The sequence below is a fragment of the Podarcis liolepis genome (assembly GCF_965112155.1).
Source record: "Podarcis liolepis genome assembly, chromosome: 7".
Classification (NCBI taxonomy): domain Eukaryota; kingdom Metazoa; phylum Chordata; class Lepidosauria; order Squamata; family Lacertidae; genus Podarcis; species Podarcis liolepis.
Window position 1 is genome coordinate 68828184 of NC_139561.1, and position 16014 is coordinate 68844197.

At 48.9% G+C, this 16014-nt stretch overlaps 1 protein-coding gene across 1 annotated transcript in view; it reads right to left on the bottom strand.

Moving 5' to 3' along the window:
* E2F2 (E2F transcription factor 2) overlaps positions 1 to 16014 on the bottom strand; it is a 43077-nt gene that overhangs the window by 10144 nt on the left and 16919 nt on the right. The window contains exons 2-3 of the mRNA XM_083512202.1: positions 2483 to 2588; positions 835 to 1054 (exon numbers count right to left, since the gene is read on the bottom strand). Coding sequence (XP_083368328.1) covers positions 835 to 1054; positions 2483 to 2588 — 326 coding nt within the window. The remainder of the gene's footprint in view (positions 1 to 834; positions 1055 to 2482; positions 2589 to 16014) is intronic.

Here is a 16014-nt window from a genome sequence, read left to right on the forward strand (position 1 = left end):
GTACAGTCGTACCTTGGTTTTCGAACAGCTCAGTTCTCGAGAGTTTTTGGCTCCCGAACACCGCAAACCCGGAAATGACTGTTCCGGTTTGCGAACCATTTTTGGAAGCTGAACGTCCAATAGGGCTTCCGCAGCTTCCAATTGGCTGCAGGAGCTTCCTGCAGCAAATCAGAAGCTGCACTTTGATTTTCGAACGTTTTGGAAGTTGAACAGATTTCCGGAATGGATTCTGTTTGACTTCCAAGGTACGACTGTAATTAAAAAGAAGTTAAAACTTGGATCTTCTGCAGCTTTCACTAAAGAGACAAATGGTATGGACAGTGCCGCTGGTAGAGAAATTGGCCAAACGCATTAAAGCCCTGAATGGGACTTGGGACTTTTCTCCCTCTCTTGGCAAGTGTCCATTCTGCTTTACGCCGATGACCTAGTTGTGTGGTCTCTTTGAACAAAACTGGACTTAGAAGGATGTTGGTCAAATTTGGTCAACTGTGTAAAAAAAGAAAAAGAATAAGAAAAGAACACCTAAAAGTAAATTATGTCCAAACCAAGGTTGCCGTATTGGGTGAAACTTGGATGACTATTGAAATATGGCATCTGTTGATAACTTTCTCAAACAACAGCACTCACAAAACAATTATGGTGTAATGTATTCCCCTACTGATGTTTCTAGCCCTTTTGGGGAGAAAGGGGAGGGTTATTATTCTTGTCCCTATCGTATCCTGCCAACCTCACTGCGCAAGGCTGCAATTCCCTTAGCTGTCATTTTTCACCAGGGGTCCAGCAGCTAAGGCACTGGGCAGCGTGGATCTACTCCCAGTTCCCCAACACACTTACATCCATTGAATGTTGTTTTTGGATTTCTTCCGAATGAGCTGAATCCCCTCCAGGACATTGGTGATATCGTAGATGCGCCGCTTCTGGACATCCAGCACCTCGGCAGCCCGGTTCAGGTCCAACACACCATCCTCCGACTCGCTGAGCAAGTGGATGAACTTCTTGGTTAGCAGGCCGAGCGACGTGTCGTAGCGGGTCTTCTCCCCAGGTGACTTAGGGGCTAAAAATGCAAAAGAGAAGAGTTGCCATAGCCTGCACACAGAATTCTTGTACAGTGGTACCTCAGGTTACATACGCTTCACGTTACAGACTCCGCTAACCCAGAAATATTACCTCGGGTTAAGAACTTTGCTTCAGGATGAGAACAGAAATCGTGCTCTGGCGGCGCGGCAGCAGCAGGAGGCCCCATTAGCTAAAGTGCTGCTTCAGGTTAAGAACAGTTTCAGGTTAAGAATGGACCTCCAGAACAAATTAAGTACTTAACCCGAGGTACCACTGTAACTGAATTCTTGTAATTTTGACGGGGCCCTGGTAGCTTCCCACTGAGATGTGGCAGGAGAGAACATAAACCCTTTCCTTTTAAAATGGGACAAGCTGTGCTGCTGCTTCAAGCTACAATGAGGCTCTTGCTCGACCCTTCTGAGTCCCAGAAAATGCCCCTATGGGAAGGACAGTTGTATGTGGAGGGGGAAAGGCGGCTGCCCCTCATTCACTGCCTAATAACCCTACTCTGCAAAAAGCAACTTCCTAAGATCTCCCAAGATCTAAGCCGCTTGCGTGCTACAAGAAAGTAACGCAAGCCTTCCCTGACTCAACGCTGGCAGGTGGCATCTCCTACTAGCTGGCTGCAGGATTGTGGCCACCTTTCCCCTCACTTTTGTTGGAAAGTGCTTGCTTTCCCCGTTTGCTTGCTCCTTTGCCATCGCTGCCTCCTCTTCCTTTTGCTACGGATGGGAAGGGAAGTGCCTTTCAACCGATACACACCAAGGCAGGAGCCCTGCAATTTCCCTGCCAGGTGCAAAATCACAGCAGGGGCGGGGCTAGGTGGGAAATGGTAGCTTGCGGGGAGGAGCCAGACATCTACTTGCTGCCATACACTGGAGTGACCTGCACCTGCAGGCATAAATCTGCACCTGAGTTACTACAGACCAGAGATTCTAACAGCCTTATTTAGACAAGGGGTGGGGGAAACCAGCTTTCTGTTATCCCTGTTATTAAACACTCACAAACCACCCGCCAATCCACCTGTTGGTTCTGATCTCTCTTCTTCCACACCCTGCGGTGACATATACTAGCGTTCTTCATCTCAGGGTCGTGGGTTCGAGCCTCACATTGGGCAAAAGAGTCCTGCACTGCAGAGGGTTGACCTAGATGACCCTCAGGGTCACTTCCAACTCTACAATTCTATGATTTGCAATACAGTACAGCCACATGCGTGTTAAAAAGTGACTTTGTACATTGAGTTAACTTTTTCCATTTCATCAGCACACACACCTTTAGCTTCTCAGCTTTCCAGGATGCTGCCCACATGACTTCCAAGCTAATCAGTCATAAGGGCTAGAAACTTGATTTTTAGATTTTAAAAAATGGCAACTAAAAATAAAAGAATGCAACCTTTTCTCCACCCAGGACTTCTGCTTCCACTTACTTTTGGGACTGGGGATGTGTGGGAGCGTCCTTCCTTTGCCCTTTGGGGTTCGGAACTCTGGGATGCACTGCTGGCCTGTTCCTTCCAGATCCAGCTTCCTTTTGGCCTAGAAAGAAGGGAGAGAAAGGTTGCCATGGTTTAAGTTACCAACAGGAGCTCAAAGAACAGGTAAAAGGCAAAAGGTAAAAGACCCCTGGACAGTTACCGTATTTTTCGCACTATTGGACGCACCAGTCCATAGGACGCACCTAGATTTGGGGAGGGAAATAAAGGCAAAAAAAAATTATTCCCCCCCCGCCAGGCGCGGGGCTGGGGCGGGGGAAGCCCGAGCTTCCCCCTCCCCCAGAACGGGACCCAGAGCCATGCCGAAGCTGCGTGCAGCTTTGGCATCGCTCTGGGAGCTTGCGGGGCTGGGGGAGGAGGAAGCCCTCCGCCAGCCTCCAAACCATGTCGGGAGACAGCAGGATGGCGCGCTGCGCCTCTCCCGCTGTCCCCCGAGTTTGCGGGGCTGGCGACGGGGAGAAGCAGGCTCCCCCCCCACCAGCCTTCTAACCAAGTCAGGGGACAGCGGGAAGGGCGCGCTGCGCCCCTGCCGCTGTCTCCCGAGTTTGCGGGGCTGGCGACGGGGAGGAGCAGGCTTCTCCCCCCGCCAGCCTTCTAGACAAGTCGGGGGACAGCGGCAAAGGCGCGCTGCGCCTCTCCCGCTGTCCCCCGAGTTTGCGGGGCTGGCGACGGGGAGGAGCAGGCTTCTCCCCCCGCCAGCCTTCTAGACAAGTCGGGGGACAGCGGCAAAGGCGCGCTGCGCCTCTCCCGCTGTCCCCCGAGTTTGCGGGGCTGGCGACGGGGAGGAGCAGGCTTCTCCCCCCGCCAGCCTTCTAGACAAGTTGGGGGACAGCGGCAAAGGTGCGCTGCGCCTCTCCCACTGTCCCCCGAGTTTGCGGGGCTGGCGACGGGGAGGAGCAGGCTCCCCACCCCCGCCAGCCTTCTAACCAAGTCGGGGGACAGCGGGAAGGGCGCGCTGCGCCTTTCCCGCTGTCCCCCGAGCTTGTGGGGCTGGCGGTGGGGCTCTCCTGAAGCCTGGAGAGCGAGAGGGGTCGGTGCGCACCGACCCCTCTCGCTCTCCAGGCTTCAGCGAAAGCCTGCATTCGCACCATAGGACGCACACACATTTCCCCTTCATTTTTGGAGGGGGAAAAGTGCGTCCTATAGTGCGAAAAATACGGTAAGTCCAATCAAAGCTGACTATGGGGTGCCGCGCTCATCTCGCTTCAGGCTGAGGAAGCCAGCGTTTGTCCACAGACAGCTTTCTGGGTCATGCAGCCAGCATGACTGAGCCGCATCTGGTGCAACAGGACACTGTGACAGAAACCAGAGTGCACAGAAACTCCGTTCACCTTCCCACCACAGTGGTACCTATTTATCTACTTGCACTTCCGAACTGCTAGGTTGGCAGGAGCTGGGACAGAGCAACGGGACCTCACCACCATCGTGTGGATTTGAACCGCCGACCTTCTGATCAGCAAGCCCAAGACGCTCAGTGGCTTGGACCACAGCACCACCAGTGTCCCTTGGCCTCAAAGAACAGAACAGGGCACAAGCCAACAGGTGGCCACTAACAAACGTAGGTGACAAAACAATCAGATTGGCGTTGTTGAGTTAAAGAACATCTGCAGTGGGAAACCATACCATTGTCTCTATTTGGATCCAAATGAGTAGAGTTGAACTTCTTGATGATTAGAGCCTTGGAGAAGAGCCCTCTCTGCAGCTCAGTGGCAGAGAAACTACAATGCCTGCAAAAGGCTCCAGGTTCAATCCCTGGCATCTCCAGGTAGGGCTGGGAGTCTCCTCTGCCTGGAGAGCCACTGCCTGTCAGTGTGAACTATACTGACCGAAACAATACTGGCCAAGTGGTCTGACCTGGTGTATGGCAGATTCCTAATTTAAGAGTAGCCCATTGGAGCTTCTCTCTGGTTTTCCTCTGTTCAAGTATGACCACATTTCAGACAGTTATAGGTAAAGGTAAAGGGACCCCTGACCATTAGGTCCAGTCGTGGCCGACTCTGGGGTTGCGGCGCACATCTCACTTTATTGGCCGAGGGAGCCGGCGTACAGCTTCCGGATCATGTGGCCAGCATGACTAAGCCGCTTCTGGCGAACCAGAGCAGCGCACGGAAACGCCGTTTACCTTTCCACCGGAGCGGTACCTATTTATCTACTTGCACTTTGATGTGCTTTTGAACTGCTAGGTTGGCAGGAGCAGGGACCGAGAAACGGGAGCTCACCCCATCGCAGGGATTCGAACCGCCGACCTTCTGATCAGCAAGTCCTAGGCTCTGTGGTTTAACCCACAGTGCCACCCGTGTCCCTTCAGACTGTTAGCTGCTGTGAAAATAGTTCATAGAAAAGTGGGGCAGAAATACAGTGAGATAATAGAATAATTCAACAAAAGACACCTGCGTCATAAGAACATGAGCCAGGCCTGCTTATGCAGGTCAGCTTCCTGTCCTCACAGCGGCCAACTGGATGCCAGTGGGAAGCCTGCAAGCTGGGCATGAGCACAACATCAATCTGTCCACCTGCAATTTCCAGCAATGTAATGCCTCTGAGAGTGGAGGAAGAACATAGCCCTAATGGCCAGTAGCCACCGAAAGCCTTTTCCTCCAGGTATTTGTCTAATATTGTTTTAAAGCCATCAAAGTTGGTGGCCATTGCTGCCTCTTGTGGAAGTGAGTTCCACAGTTAACTGCGCTGCAAGAAAATGTACTTTTTTAAAAAATCTGCCCTGGCTCTTCTAACTTCCAGCCTCATTGGATGTCTACAAGTTCCAGTGACAGAGGGCGTGGGGGGGGGGGAGAGAATTCTATCCACTTTCTTCATGCCATGCATAACTCTATAAACTTCTATCGTGGTTTAAAGCTGGCATGCAAATCCTCACGTTTTGAAGCTGTTAACCATAGTTTCCTAATTATGGTTAAGAGCAACTGCTTGGCTCATTTCCTCGCTTGTGTAGAACAAGGCAGCTGCTTGCAGGTACATGTTGATTGTTCATATTCTAGTTTATTAAGCCATGGTTCATGGTTTAAACCAAAACAGGGCTTCCTCTGCTGATCTCAGTGCATGGACAGGCCTAGTTCATTTTGTTAACCAGGCCGAGGACAGAAAAGGGGAAGAAGAAATTCACTCCTGCTGCCCTTCTCACTCAGTGTTAGATATTAGCCAGGTGCCAGGCGCTTTTTGCGACAGGTACGGGACTAAGTGGAGATTTCTGGGTGCCGGGTTCGCAACCACAGTTTTAAAACCTCTGCTTTAATGCCATTTCCACTGTGTCTATTTCTCCTCCTTGCATACTGGGACAAGTGAATTATTGAAAGAGCAAGTGGCAAGCAATGTACCCGAGATCATAGAACTGTAGCACTGGAAGGGACAAAGGGGGTCATGCTGTCGCAACCATAACCTAGCTTATATACCTGAGTTTCAACCACTGGCTCCACCACTTGTCGACAACCCATTGGAAAAGTTGCCTTGAGACCTACATGCCACGGGCTGTACGTTCTTATTATCAAAGAACACAAGTGGTTCAAGAATACAGTGTTTCGCTTGAGAGATGTTTGCTACCAACCTGGCTAGCAGCCAAAGCAAAGGGAAAAGGCCTGATCTTATCAGGGCAGACTTTAGGACTGACTGCTTGATGGATTGCTACATGTTTCTATATGACTTTCAGCCCAACCCTGCAGAGAAACATGTCTGCTGAAGCAGCAGGTTTTTTGGTGGGGGTGGTGGTGGAGGAGAGTGGGAGGTCAGAGCAGCTTTGCTGCAAGCTTCTGCCAGTGAACACAGGTAAAGGATCTCTGTGATAACAAGGTGGTGGTCAAGCAGTTCAAGATGAGAGACACCTATGGAAATACGGCAAAAGACACCAAGTCGTTCCAGCTGAAGTTGCTAGCAGCAGATCTTAAATGCTGAAGCAGGTTGCTACTAGCGAGTTTTAAGTTCAAAGAGAACACAACGCACCTTGTTGAGCAAAAGGAAGGGAGACATTTCCTTTAGCGTTCCTACAAAGAAAGAGGAGCACTAATTCCCAGCTTGCAGCAACTAGCTGATTCTACTGGTCTGAGGCAACCTAATTATTATACCACATTGGAGAGGGACCAATTTAAATAGAAAGCAAGCAGACGCCAGGCTGCTGCTATTAGTATTGGGGTGAGGGTGGAGTTTGGTTTTCCAGTGGGGGAATCCCAATGGGGGAATTGCCAAAAAAAAAAAAAAAAAAAAAAAAGGAGGGGGAGGACAGACAGAGAAGAGAGGAAATGCAACAAGGATGAATGTGTGCAATGAGTCCATGATGCTTAGAAGGTGCAGAGAGCACAGAAATATGACTTTTTGCTATTTTGGCAAAGGACGTTACCATGGGCAGAAGGGCAGTTCCAACAGCTAGCATGTTGCAAAACACGCCTAATTTCTAACACTGGTTAAAAGACCTTTGTGACGCTAGCACGGCAGGTCCAAGTCTACCAACAAAGACCGTGTGAGACAGCCAGTGTGGTGTAGTGGTTAGAGGGTCAGCCTGGGAGAACAGGGTTCGAATCCCCACTCCGCCATGAAGCTCACTGGGTGAGCTTGAACCACTCACCGCCTCTCGGCCTAATCTACCTCACAGGGCTGTCGTGGGGGGCTTAAAGGAGATGGGGGAGAACCATGTTTGCCTCCTAGAGCTCTGCAGAGATGGAAATGTAACTGAAGCAAGCAAACAAAGCATTTTCTCTAGTACCAGAGAGAGGTTCAATCAAGACATAGAATTTACAGTCGTTATAAAGGCAGGTTCTGAAATCCCACAGCTGCTCAGCTAAGGGCTGGCCACCGAAAAGATGAAGAAAGGGTCCGCAGGCATGAGCCCCAACTTATGGGAGGACACCTGTCCTTAACCGCATTCAAAATGCAAGCAGCAGCAATATGCAAAGACGGCCGACAGGAAAAATAAGGGCAGGCAGCAGTGGCCCAAGTCAGCCAACTCCCCTATCGCTTCCTGCCCACTTCCTGCCTAGCAGCCAGACTGCTCCCATGCTGCCTGCCCTTCTCCTCAAGTGCTTCCTCCCTGCTACTGGATCACTCGGCCCAATGGGAGCCATGGGAGCAGAGAACAGGGCAAGCCAGTCCCTGGGAGGAAGATGGAGCAAAGTGGCTACTGAGAGCCTTGTTCTCTATGACTTATACAGTGGTGCCCCGCAAGACGAATGCCTCGCAAGACGGAAAACTCGCTAGACGAAAGAGTTTTCCGTTTTGGAGGTGCTTCGCAAAACGAATCTCCTATGGGCTTACTTCGCAAGACGACAATGTCTTGCGAGTTCCTGCGGTTTTCCCCCCTCCCCCCCTTTTCTAAGCCGCTAAGCCGCTTATCAGCTGATAAGCGCTTATTAGCGCTAAAAGCGCTAATCCATCAATGGGCTTGCTTCGCAAGACAAAAAAACCGCTAGACGAAGAGAATCACAGAACGGATTCTTTTCGTCTTGCGAGGCACCACTGTAGACTCTTCTAAAGCCATTCAAGGGAGCAGCCATGCCCACATCTTTGAGGCAGTGAGTTCCATAGTTAAACTATGCACTGTGTGAAAAAGATACCCCCTTTCTCTGTCCTGAATCTTCCAGCGTTCAGGTTCACTGTGATATATATATTTTTATAACACAGCGGTATATTTTATATATATATATATATATATATATATATATATATATATGTTTTCGTAGATTTTCACGGGTACAGGAATGCAGGTTTTGGTGTCCTCGGGTGTCTTCCCGTGTAAAAGTTGGGGTGTCTAGGCGACGTTTCGACGAGGTCTCACTCGTCATCTTCAGGCTGGTGCTTTCGGCTTCTTGTTACTGGAACAGAGCGGGATCTCAGTGTTTGAGTTCTTATAAATACTGTAGAGGGGTGTGGTGTATTGCCTCAAAAGTTCTGGGCAGAGGGGAAGTTCCCAGGCTAGTGTTCTTTTCTTCTTTTGTTCCTTAATTACTTGAGGGATATCTTGAGTGATTACTTGAGTGATATTCTGAGTACCACTTAGGTGGGTCATTAGGTGTGGATTAGTTGCTAAAGCCTTCGTGTCTTGACCTCTTGAATTTGTGAAGAGTTTTTCTGGGAAGATGGCTGTACTGCACTTAGTTGTGCTTTGGCTTGGCTTCGTGTATAGGGGCGAGCTGTGGTTTTGTGCCCTGTGCCAGCCAGATCTGTGTAGGGATTGCAGGGGGGTGCAGCATCCGGAGGTGCCACTATGGTTTGGTTACTGGATGGTGTCTGTAATTTATCTGTGGAGAGGGTCTGGGTTTGGGTCTGGTGTGGTTGATTGGTGGTGGCGTTCTGTGTGCCTCTGGATCTGGTGTCGGTTTTTGTGGGGAGGGCTAATTTCCAGATGTCTGGCAGGCGGGACGTGTCGTCACGCTTGTTCATGTTGTGAGGGTGTTTCTCTATCTCGATGGCTTCCATGATTATTCTCTTGTGGTGATGTTCCATGTTAAAGAGCAATTTGGAATCTGCAAAATTAATTTCGTGTCCTGTTTCTTTCATGTGTTGGAAAAGAGAGGAAGATTTTTCTTCTTTTTTGACGGCATTCTTGTGTTCTGCGATACGTGCATTTATTCGTCTGTTTGTTTGTCCAATGTACGTGGCTGGGCAGACTTTGCAGGGTATTTCATAGACCCCTTGGTTTTCCAACTGGATTTTATCTTTGGGGTTTCTGAGGATATTGGCTATTTTTTGGTTGGTGCAAAAGGCTGTTTTGATATTGTGTTTATGGAGGATTTTGCTAATTTTATCTGTAGTGCCCTTGATATAAGGAAGGAGGGCCATGCCATTGTTTTCTTCTGTGTCTTGGTTTTTGGGGGGTGTTTCTTTTTGGATTAGCTTCGTAACCCTGTTTTGCTGGTATCCATTGGCGATTAACACATTTGAGAGATTCTGTAACTCAGTTGTCAAGTGGTCTTTGTCAGTCAGGCGTTTGGTTCTGGAGATGAGGGTCACACGGGAAAGAAAAACTAGATAGCTTCCTCACACATCTCAACAGCCTACACCCCAAAATACAATTCACTATGGAAATAGAAGCCAACAACCAGCTTCCCTTCCTTGACGTCCTAATCTACAAAAAACCTGATGGCTCCCTAGGACACACTATCTACCGGAAAAAAACACACACCAACCGCTACTTACATGCTCAATCACACCACCACCCTGCACAAATAAACTCCGTAGCCAAGACCCTCATCTCCAGAACCAAACGCCTGACTGACAAAGACCACTTGACAACTGAGTTACAGAATCTCTCAAATGTGTTAATCGCCAATGGATACCAGCAAAACAGGGTTACGAAGCTAATCCAAAAAGAAACACCCCCCAAAAACCAAGACACAGAAGAAAACAATGGCATGGCCCTCCTTCCTTATATCAAGGGCACTACAGATAAAATTAGCAAAATCCTCCATAAACACAATATCAAAACAGCCTTTTGCACCAACCAAAAAATAGCCAATATCCTCAGAAACCCCAAAGATAAAATCCAGTTGGAAAACCAAGGGGTCTATGAAATACCCTGCAAAGTCTGCCCAGCCACGTACATTGGACAAACAAACAGACGAATAAATGCACGTATCGCAGAACACAAGAATGCCGTCAAAAAAGAAGAAAAATCTTCCTCTCTTTTCCAACACATGAAAGAAACAGGACACGAAATTAATTTTGCAGATTCCAAATTGCTCTTTAACATGGAACATCACCACAAGAGAATAATCATGGAAGCCATCGAGATAGAGAAACACCCTCACAACATGAACAAGCGTGACGACACGTCCCGCCTGCCAGACATCTGGAAATTAGCCCTCCCCACAAAAACCGACACCAGATCCAGAGGCACACAGAACGCCACCACCAATCAACCACACCAGACCCAAACCCAGACCCTCTCCACAGATAAATTACAGACACCATCCAGTAACCAAACCATAGTGGCACCTCCGGATGCTGCACCCCCCTGCAATCCCTACACAGATCTGGCTGGCACAGGGCACAAAACCACAGCTCGCCCCTATACACGAAGCCAAGCCAAAGCACAACTAAGTGCAGTACAGCCATCTTCCCAGAAAAACTCTTCACAAATTCAAGAGGTCAAGACACGAAGGCTTTAGCAACTAATCCACACCTAATGACCCACCTAAGTGGTACTCAGAATATCACTCAAGTAATCACTCAAGATATCCCTCAAGTAATTAAGGAACAAAAGAAGAAAAGAACACTAGCCTGGGAACTTCCCCTCTGCCCAGAACTTTTGAGGCAATACACCACACCCCTCTACAGTATTTATAAGAACTCAAACACTGAGATCCCGCTCTGTTCCAGTAACAAGAAGCCGAAAGCACCAGCCTGAAGATGACGAGTGAGACCTCGTCGAAACGTCGCCTAGACACCCCAACTTTTACACGGGAAGACACCCGAGGACACCAAAACCTGCATATATATATATATATATATATATATGAGAAAATAAATGGATATAACCAACCCTGTGATACAGGTTAGGCTGAGAGATGGTGACTGGTCCAAGATCACCCAGTGAGTTTCGTGGCCAAGTTGAGATTTGAACCCTGGTCTCCCAGGTCAAAGTGCAATAACCCCTTTAACCCCTACACAACACCAGATTTGCTTTTCTCAATCCAGTACAACTAGTGCCACTGGCTAAAGTTCCCTCTTCTGTAGAAGCCTTTAAAAGACACAGGAATTCTGACTTGGCTCTGCAATATGTTCGGCTTATCATGTGCACCAGCTCCCCAGTGTTCTGGGGACCCACATTTGCCACTGTTTTGTCTTATCCAGGGATCAGCAAACTTTTTCAGCAGGGGGACGAGCCACTGTCCCTCAGACCTTGTGGGGGGCCAGACTATATTTGGGGCAGGGGGAGAACAAATGCCTATGCCCCACAAATAACCCAGAGATGCATTTTAAATAAAAGCACACATTCTACTCATGTAAAACACGCTGATTCCCAGACTGTTTGTGGGCCGGATTTAGAAGGCGATTGGGCTGGATCCGGCCCCCGGGCCTTAGTTTGCCTACCCATGTCTTACAGTTTCAGAGAGAAATTAGCTATAGGGCAGTATTTGATTCCTGCAAAATTTGTTTCCTTTTCTTTTAAAAAAGGGTCGAGACTCTAGCATGGTTGTAGTGAAGCATGTACACACACAATAGTGTCCGGTGTCTACAGGTCAGGCTTGTGTGTTCTGCATGGATACACGGTGCAGTTTTCAGTTAACATTGTCTTCGATGTACATACAGAGAGAGGGCTAGACAAAAAAACACACACAAAACTAAATATAATAATTCCTCCTGCCGCCAGGATGGATATTTGGCTCTTTTCTCTATGTTTTGAAAAGAAATCCTAATATTTAAAATAAAGCATGCACAGAGGTTTCCGCACAAGCGGGCTTGCAGATTTCTTTATATCACTTTGGTTTGAACACAACGAACCGAGATACGGATATCCTCCTCTTTTTCATTCAGCAAGTCTCTGTGGGCACCCATATGGTTAAACCCAGCTGTACGGGAAACACCTGCCAAAGCAAACAGCATCACCCCAAGCAGCAGAATCCACTGTACCACCTTCTCCTGCCTGCCTTTTAAAAAAAACCAGGCCTGGCAGATCAGAGCCAAGGAGGGTTCTCCGGGGTCTCAACGCTTTCTGCTCCCTCTGCTCCCCATGCGGTACATCTGTCAGCCACAAACTTGCAGGCCGCAGAGCAACAGGTGGCTTTGACAGGGCAGACAATCCGGGGAGGGGTCCAGTAGCCTGCCAAGTCAAGATGCCAACCCTCCTCCCACAGTACAAGGCGAGACAAATGGGCTCTGTGCTTCTCTTGTTCTGTCTCACACTCAGAGAGAGATAGAAAGATGCTTTTGCAAAGTTATTCTGCTCCCTTCCCCGCCTCCTGCCACCCGCTACTCTCTGATAGCCAGACGAGAGAAATGCATATTATCTGCGAACAAGCGAGGCCCTGCTGCAAACGGCTGCATTTTTAAAAAACCAATCAATTAATAAAAGTATTGATCTACCCTCCCTCTCACAAAACATCAAGGCTTCGTACAGCAACGTAAAAAACCTTTAAAAGCAAATGAAGACCATCAAAATGACCGGTTACCCAAAAACAAAATTTGACAACTGCTTTGGCTGGTCAGCTTTTCTTTTTCTTTTTTAAGTCTTCAAGACACCTGAAAGTGCTTGAATCAATGCAGGAACATCAAGGGCTGCTCTAGTGGGCTCCCAGCTTCTGTATCTGAGTTTCTAACACTGTTTCCAATTCTGAAGTTTGATGACCCCCACGGCAGCCTCCTCTGGACTCTACATTGCTCCTGCCAGTATGATTTTTATAGAAGGTGAAAAAGAGGGAAGGTGGCCAGACCCTGGCTAAACATTACACACCCCAGAGAGAACTAGCCATGTGTAAGTCAGGCTGTTGTGACTTCTAAAGGGTCCCCCACCCAGTCATAGGCAAAGAAATCCAATGGGGACCACAGAACTATCACTTGTCTTCCTTGATCTATCAATGCTTGTCTTTTTTTCAGTAGGATCAGAGCCTGCTCCCTTATCGAGTGAATGGGGCACTGTCCTCAGTCAACCCCTACCTGCCTTCTTCCAGCAGGTCAAGAGGTGGCTCTGTCTGTCCGCTTAGCTTCCGTGTTGCCCCTGAAGAACTCAGCAGGGAGGAGGATGTGGACAAAACACTTGTTTGGCTCTGCCTGTTATTGACTCTGGCTCCGCCTACTGTTTGGGCTCCCTGTCTTCCTCCCCCCCCCATGCCAATGGGCACCAGCCACCGCTTCTTAAGCAGCTAAAGAGCTAGCTGCCCAAAGGACAGATAACATAAGCAGAGACAAATGATGTGACCCCTTTTGGCTTTCTCTGCTCGCCTCCTTCAGAATCGTCGGCAACATTCAGTTACTGCTTGTTTACCCTTCATGCGATGAATATAACAGGCATCTAAGATCGTAGTAAACATTACAAAACACTCACCAGGGGATTGGCAGCTGCAACGGCAGCAACGGCTCCCAGGTGAGCAGTTGAGAGGCAAAGAGCATTTGCCGTGAAGCCATTTGCCTGCTACCATAGCACTGCCCTACATTTAATTTGCTTGGAGAGGAGCTGCACGCCACACCAGCTGTGGTCAAAGTTCTGCACATCCCAGCTGCAAAACAGTAACAGTCAAGAGCAGAAGGCTCAGATGCAACAACAAGAAAGGTGGTGGGGCACGCGCAGAGCAGCCCTATTGCCGCTGCTCGCACTTTCATTTCCTGTCGTAAGGTCATGAGAAATGGAAGAGATCATCAGCTTAGGATGGCCCTTGACCTGGCCCCAAACGCAACACCCATCAAAGGCAGATCCAGAAAGACAAAAGCCCTGCAACGGACACTGTATTGCTTGGCACTCAAAGCTACACTGGGAGACCTTCATCTAGCCCTATGAAGGAATTCAAGGGCAAGCACATTATGGGGAAAGTGAGAATGTGCAAGGCAAGCTCCAGCCGCTCAACAGCAAAGCACGATGGGCACACCCCTAGCCAACGTGCGATCAGGATTAATCTGAAATACGTGCTTCCTACTCAGGAAGAGTTTCCAACACGGAGAATGGAAACTTGGTCAATCAGGATTTCTGTCCCCATGCTGGAAACCCCCAGTTTAGCCATCTCACCCACCCCCTAAAACTAAGACGTCTAGAGCAATGCAGACTGCCACATTATCATTGTATGCTGGCATTTTCCCATAGTTGGAACCAGTAGCTTAGCTGCTTAAAAAGCTGAATGAATGTGTGGCATCCAAAACTGTGAGGTGGTGGTTTTTATGTAGTTTCAGCCATGTAGCTGAAATACTGCATGTCTACCTGTAGTTTATTATGGATGCTGAGAGTTGTTAGGATACCCCTATCCCCCTGACAGAGCTGCAATTCCCAGAACGGTTTAACAGTCAATCCCTCTTCCCAGAGAACTTTGGGAATTATAGCTCTCTGAAGCAGATAGGCATCTTCTTTGACTCTCAGCACCCTTACCAAACTGCATCTCCTAGGTTTCTTTGGGGGAAGCCATGACTATTAAAATAGTTTAACTGTGCTTTAAATGTCTGGTGTGGGTACTGCATACTTTTAAAGCGCTAGTTGGCATCCCTTAATGCAGTGTTTCTCAAACTTGGGTCCCCAGCTATTGCTGGACTACAACTCCCACCATCCCTAGCTAGCAGGACCAATGGTCAGAGGTGATGGGAGTTCCAGAAAATAAACACAAGAGGAAGAGAGGGGCAGGGCCATTTTTGCACCCAAGTTTGAAGAGATTAAGTATAAGCTAGAGCATTTTCAACTGCTGGTAGCAAGAGAATGCGTCTGATTGTCTTTCCTCACCGGTTCCAACAAGAGCAAATGAGAGCTTCTGCCTGGGCACTCTCTTCACCAGGCAGGTTTCTTTGGGGTTGTTGAAGTAGCACGATAGTGCTTTCAAAGAATGGAGAGCTGAAAGGCCCTCATAGGAAGTCACCTTATAAAGAGTCAGACCATTGGCCAACCTCGTTTTGTAATTCTCTATGCTGTGTGGCAGCTGCTCTCTGATGTCTCAGGTTGGGGACATTCCCAACCCGATTGAATCTTGGATCTTCTGCATGGAAAGCAGCAGCTCCACCATTGAGCTATGGCCTGTCCCCACAGCAGCCTTATGGAAAGAATGGGAGACAGGAAAATAGGGTTGCCATGTTTCAAGAAGTAGACAACCCCCCCCCCCCCCATGATTTCTTGGTTTACTTGCTGAAGATCCAAGGCAACCCGGCTCCTTCTGGGAAACATACACACACACCTCGACGTATGGCAGCCCTACAGGAGAAGTTCCCCACGTCTGCAAGGGGTGGAGGGGTCAAGACTACACAAGCCATCCACACACCATGTATGCAAGGCAAGAGTCCCCAGCGCCCGCCTGTCCGCTCCCCTCCGCCGCCTCCGAAACAGGGAGAAGGATGCATTCACAAGTCCCCAAGGAGGGGAGGAGGGTGTTTGGTGGGGAAAGGACAAAAGGAAGTAGCAGAGCAGGCCAGGGAGCAGCTGCTTTGCCTGGCCCAACCTAGCGCGATCCTGTCATTCCCCCACCACCAGCAGGATTAGCCGCACGACAGCTGGCCGCCCAAGCTGCCACATTGATAATGCAACAGAAGAACGCTCCTCCTTTCCCCATCTCCTCAGCTTTGACAGGCCCATAGCCAAAAGGAATTGGGGGTGTCAGGGGCTGGAGGGAGGGAGAGGGAGAGAGAAGCCAGCCGAGTTGGGGAGAGAGAAATGCCCTGCCTCTGCAGTGGCCACGGCTGGTGCTAAGGCAAAGGAAGTTGCTGGTGGGTCGGAGTGGGAAGCCAAGGAGGCCTCAATGCCATGCCCTGTTTGTACATGAGACAGTTCTTATTAAACATTTGCATTTATTGATTGATTTATAGGTATGTAAGAAGATGAAAGTTCCTTTTTCAGGGACTCTTTTTTT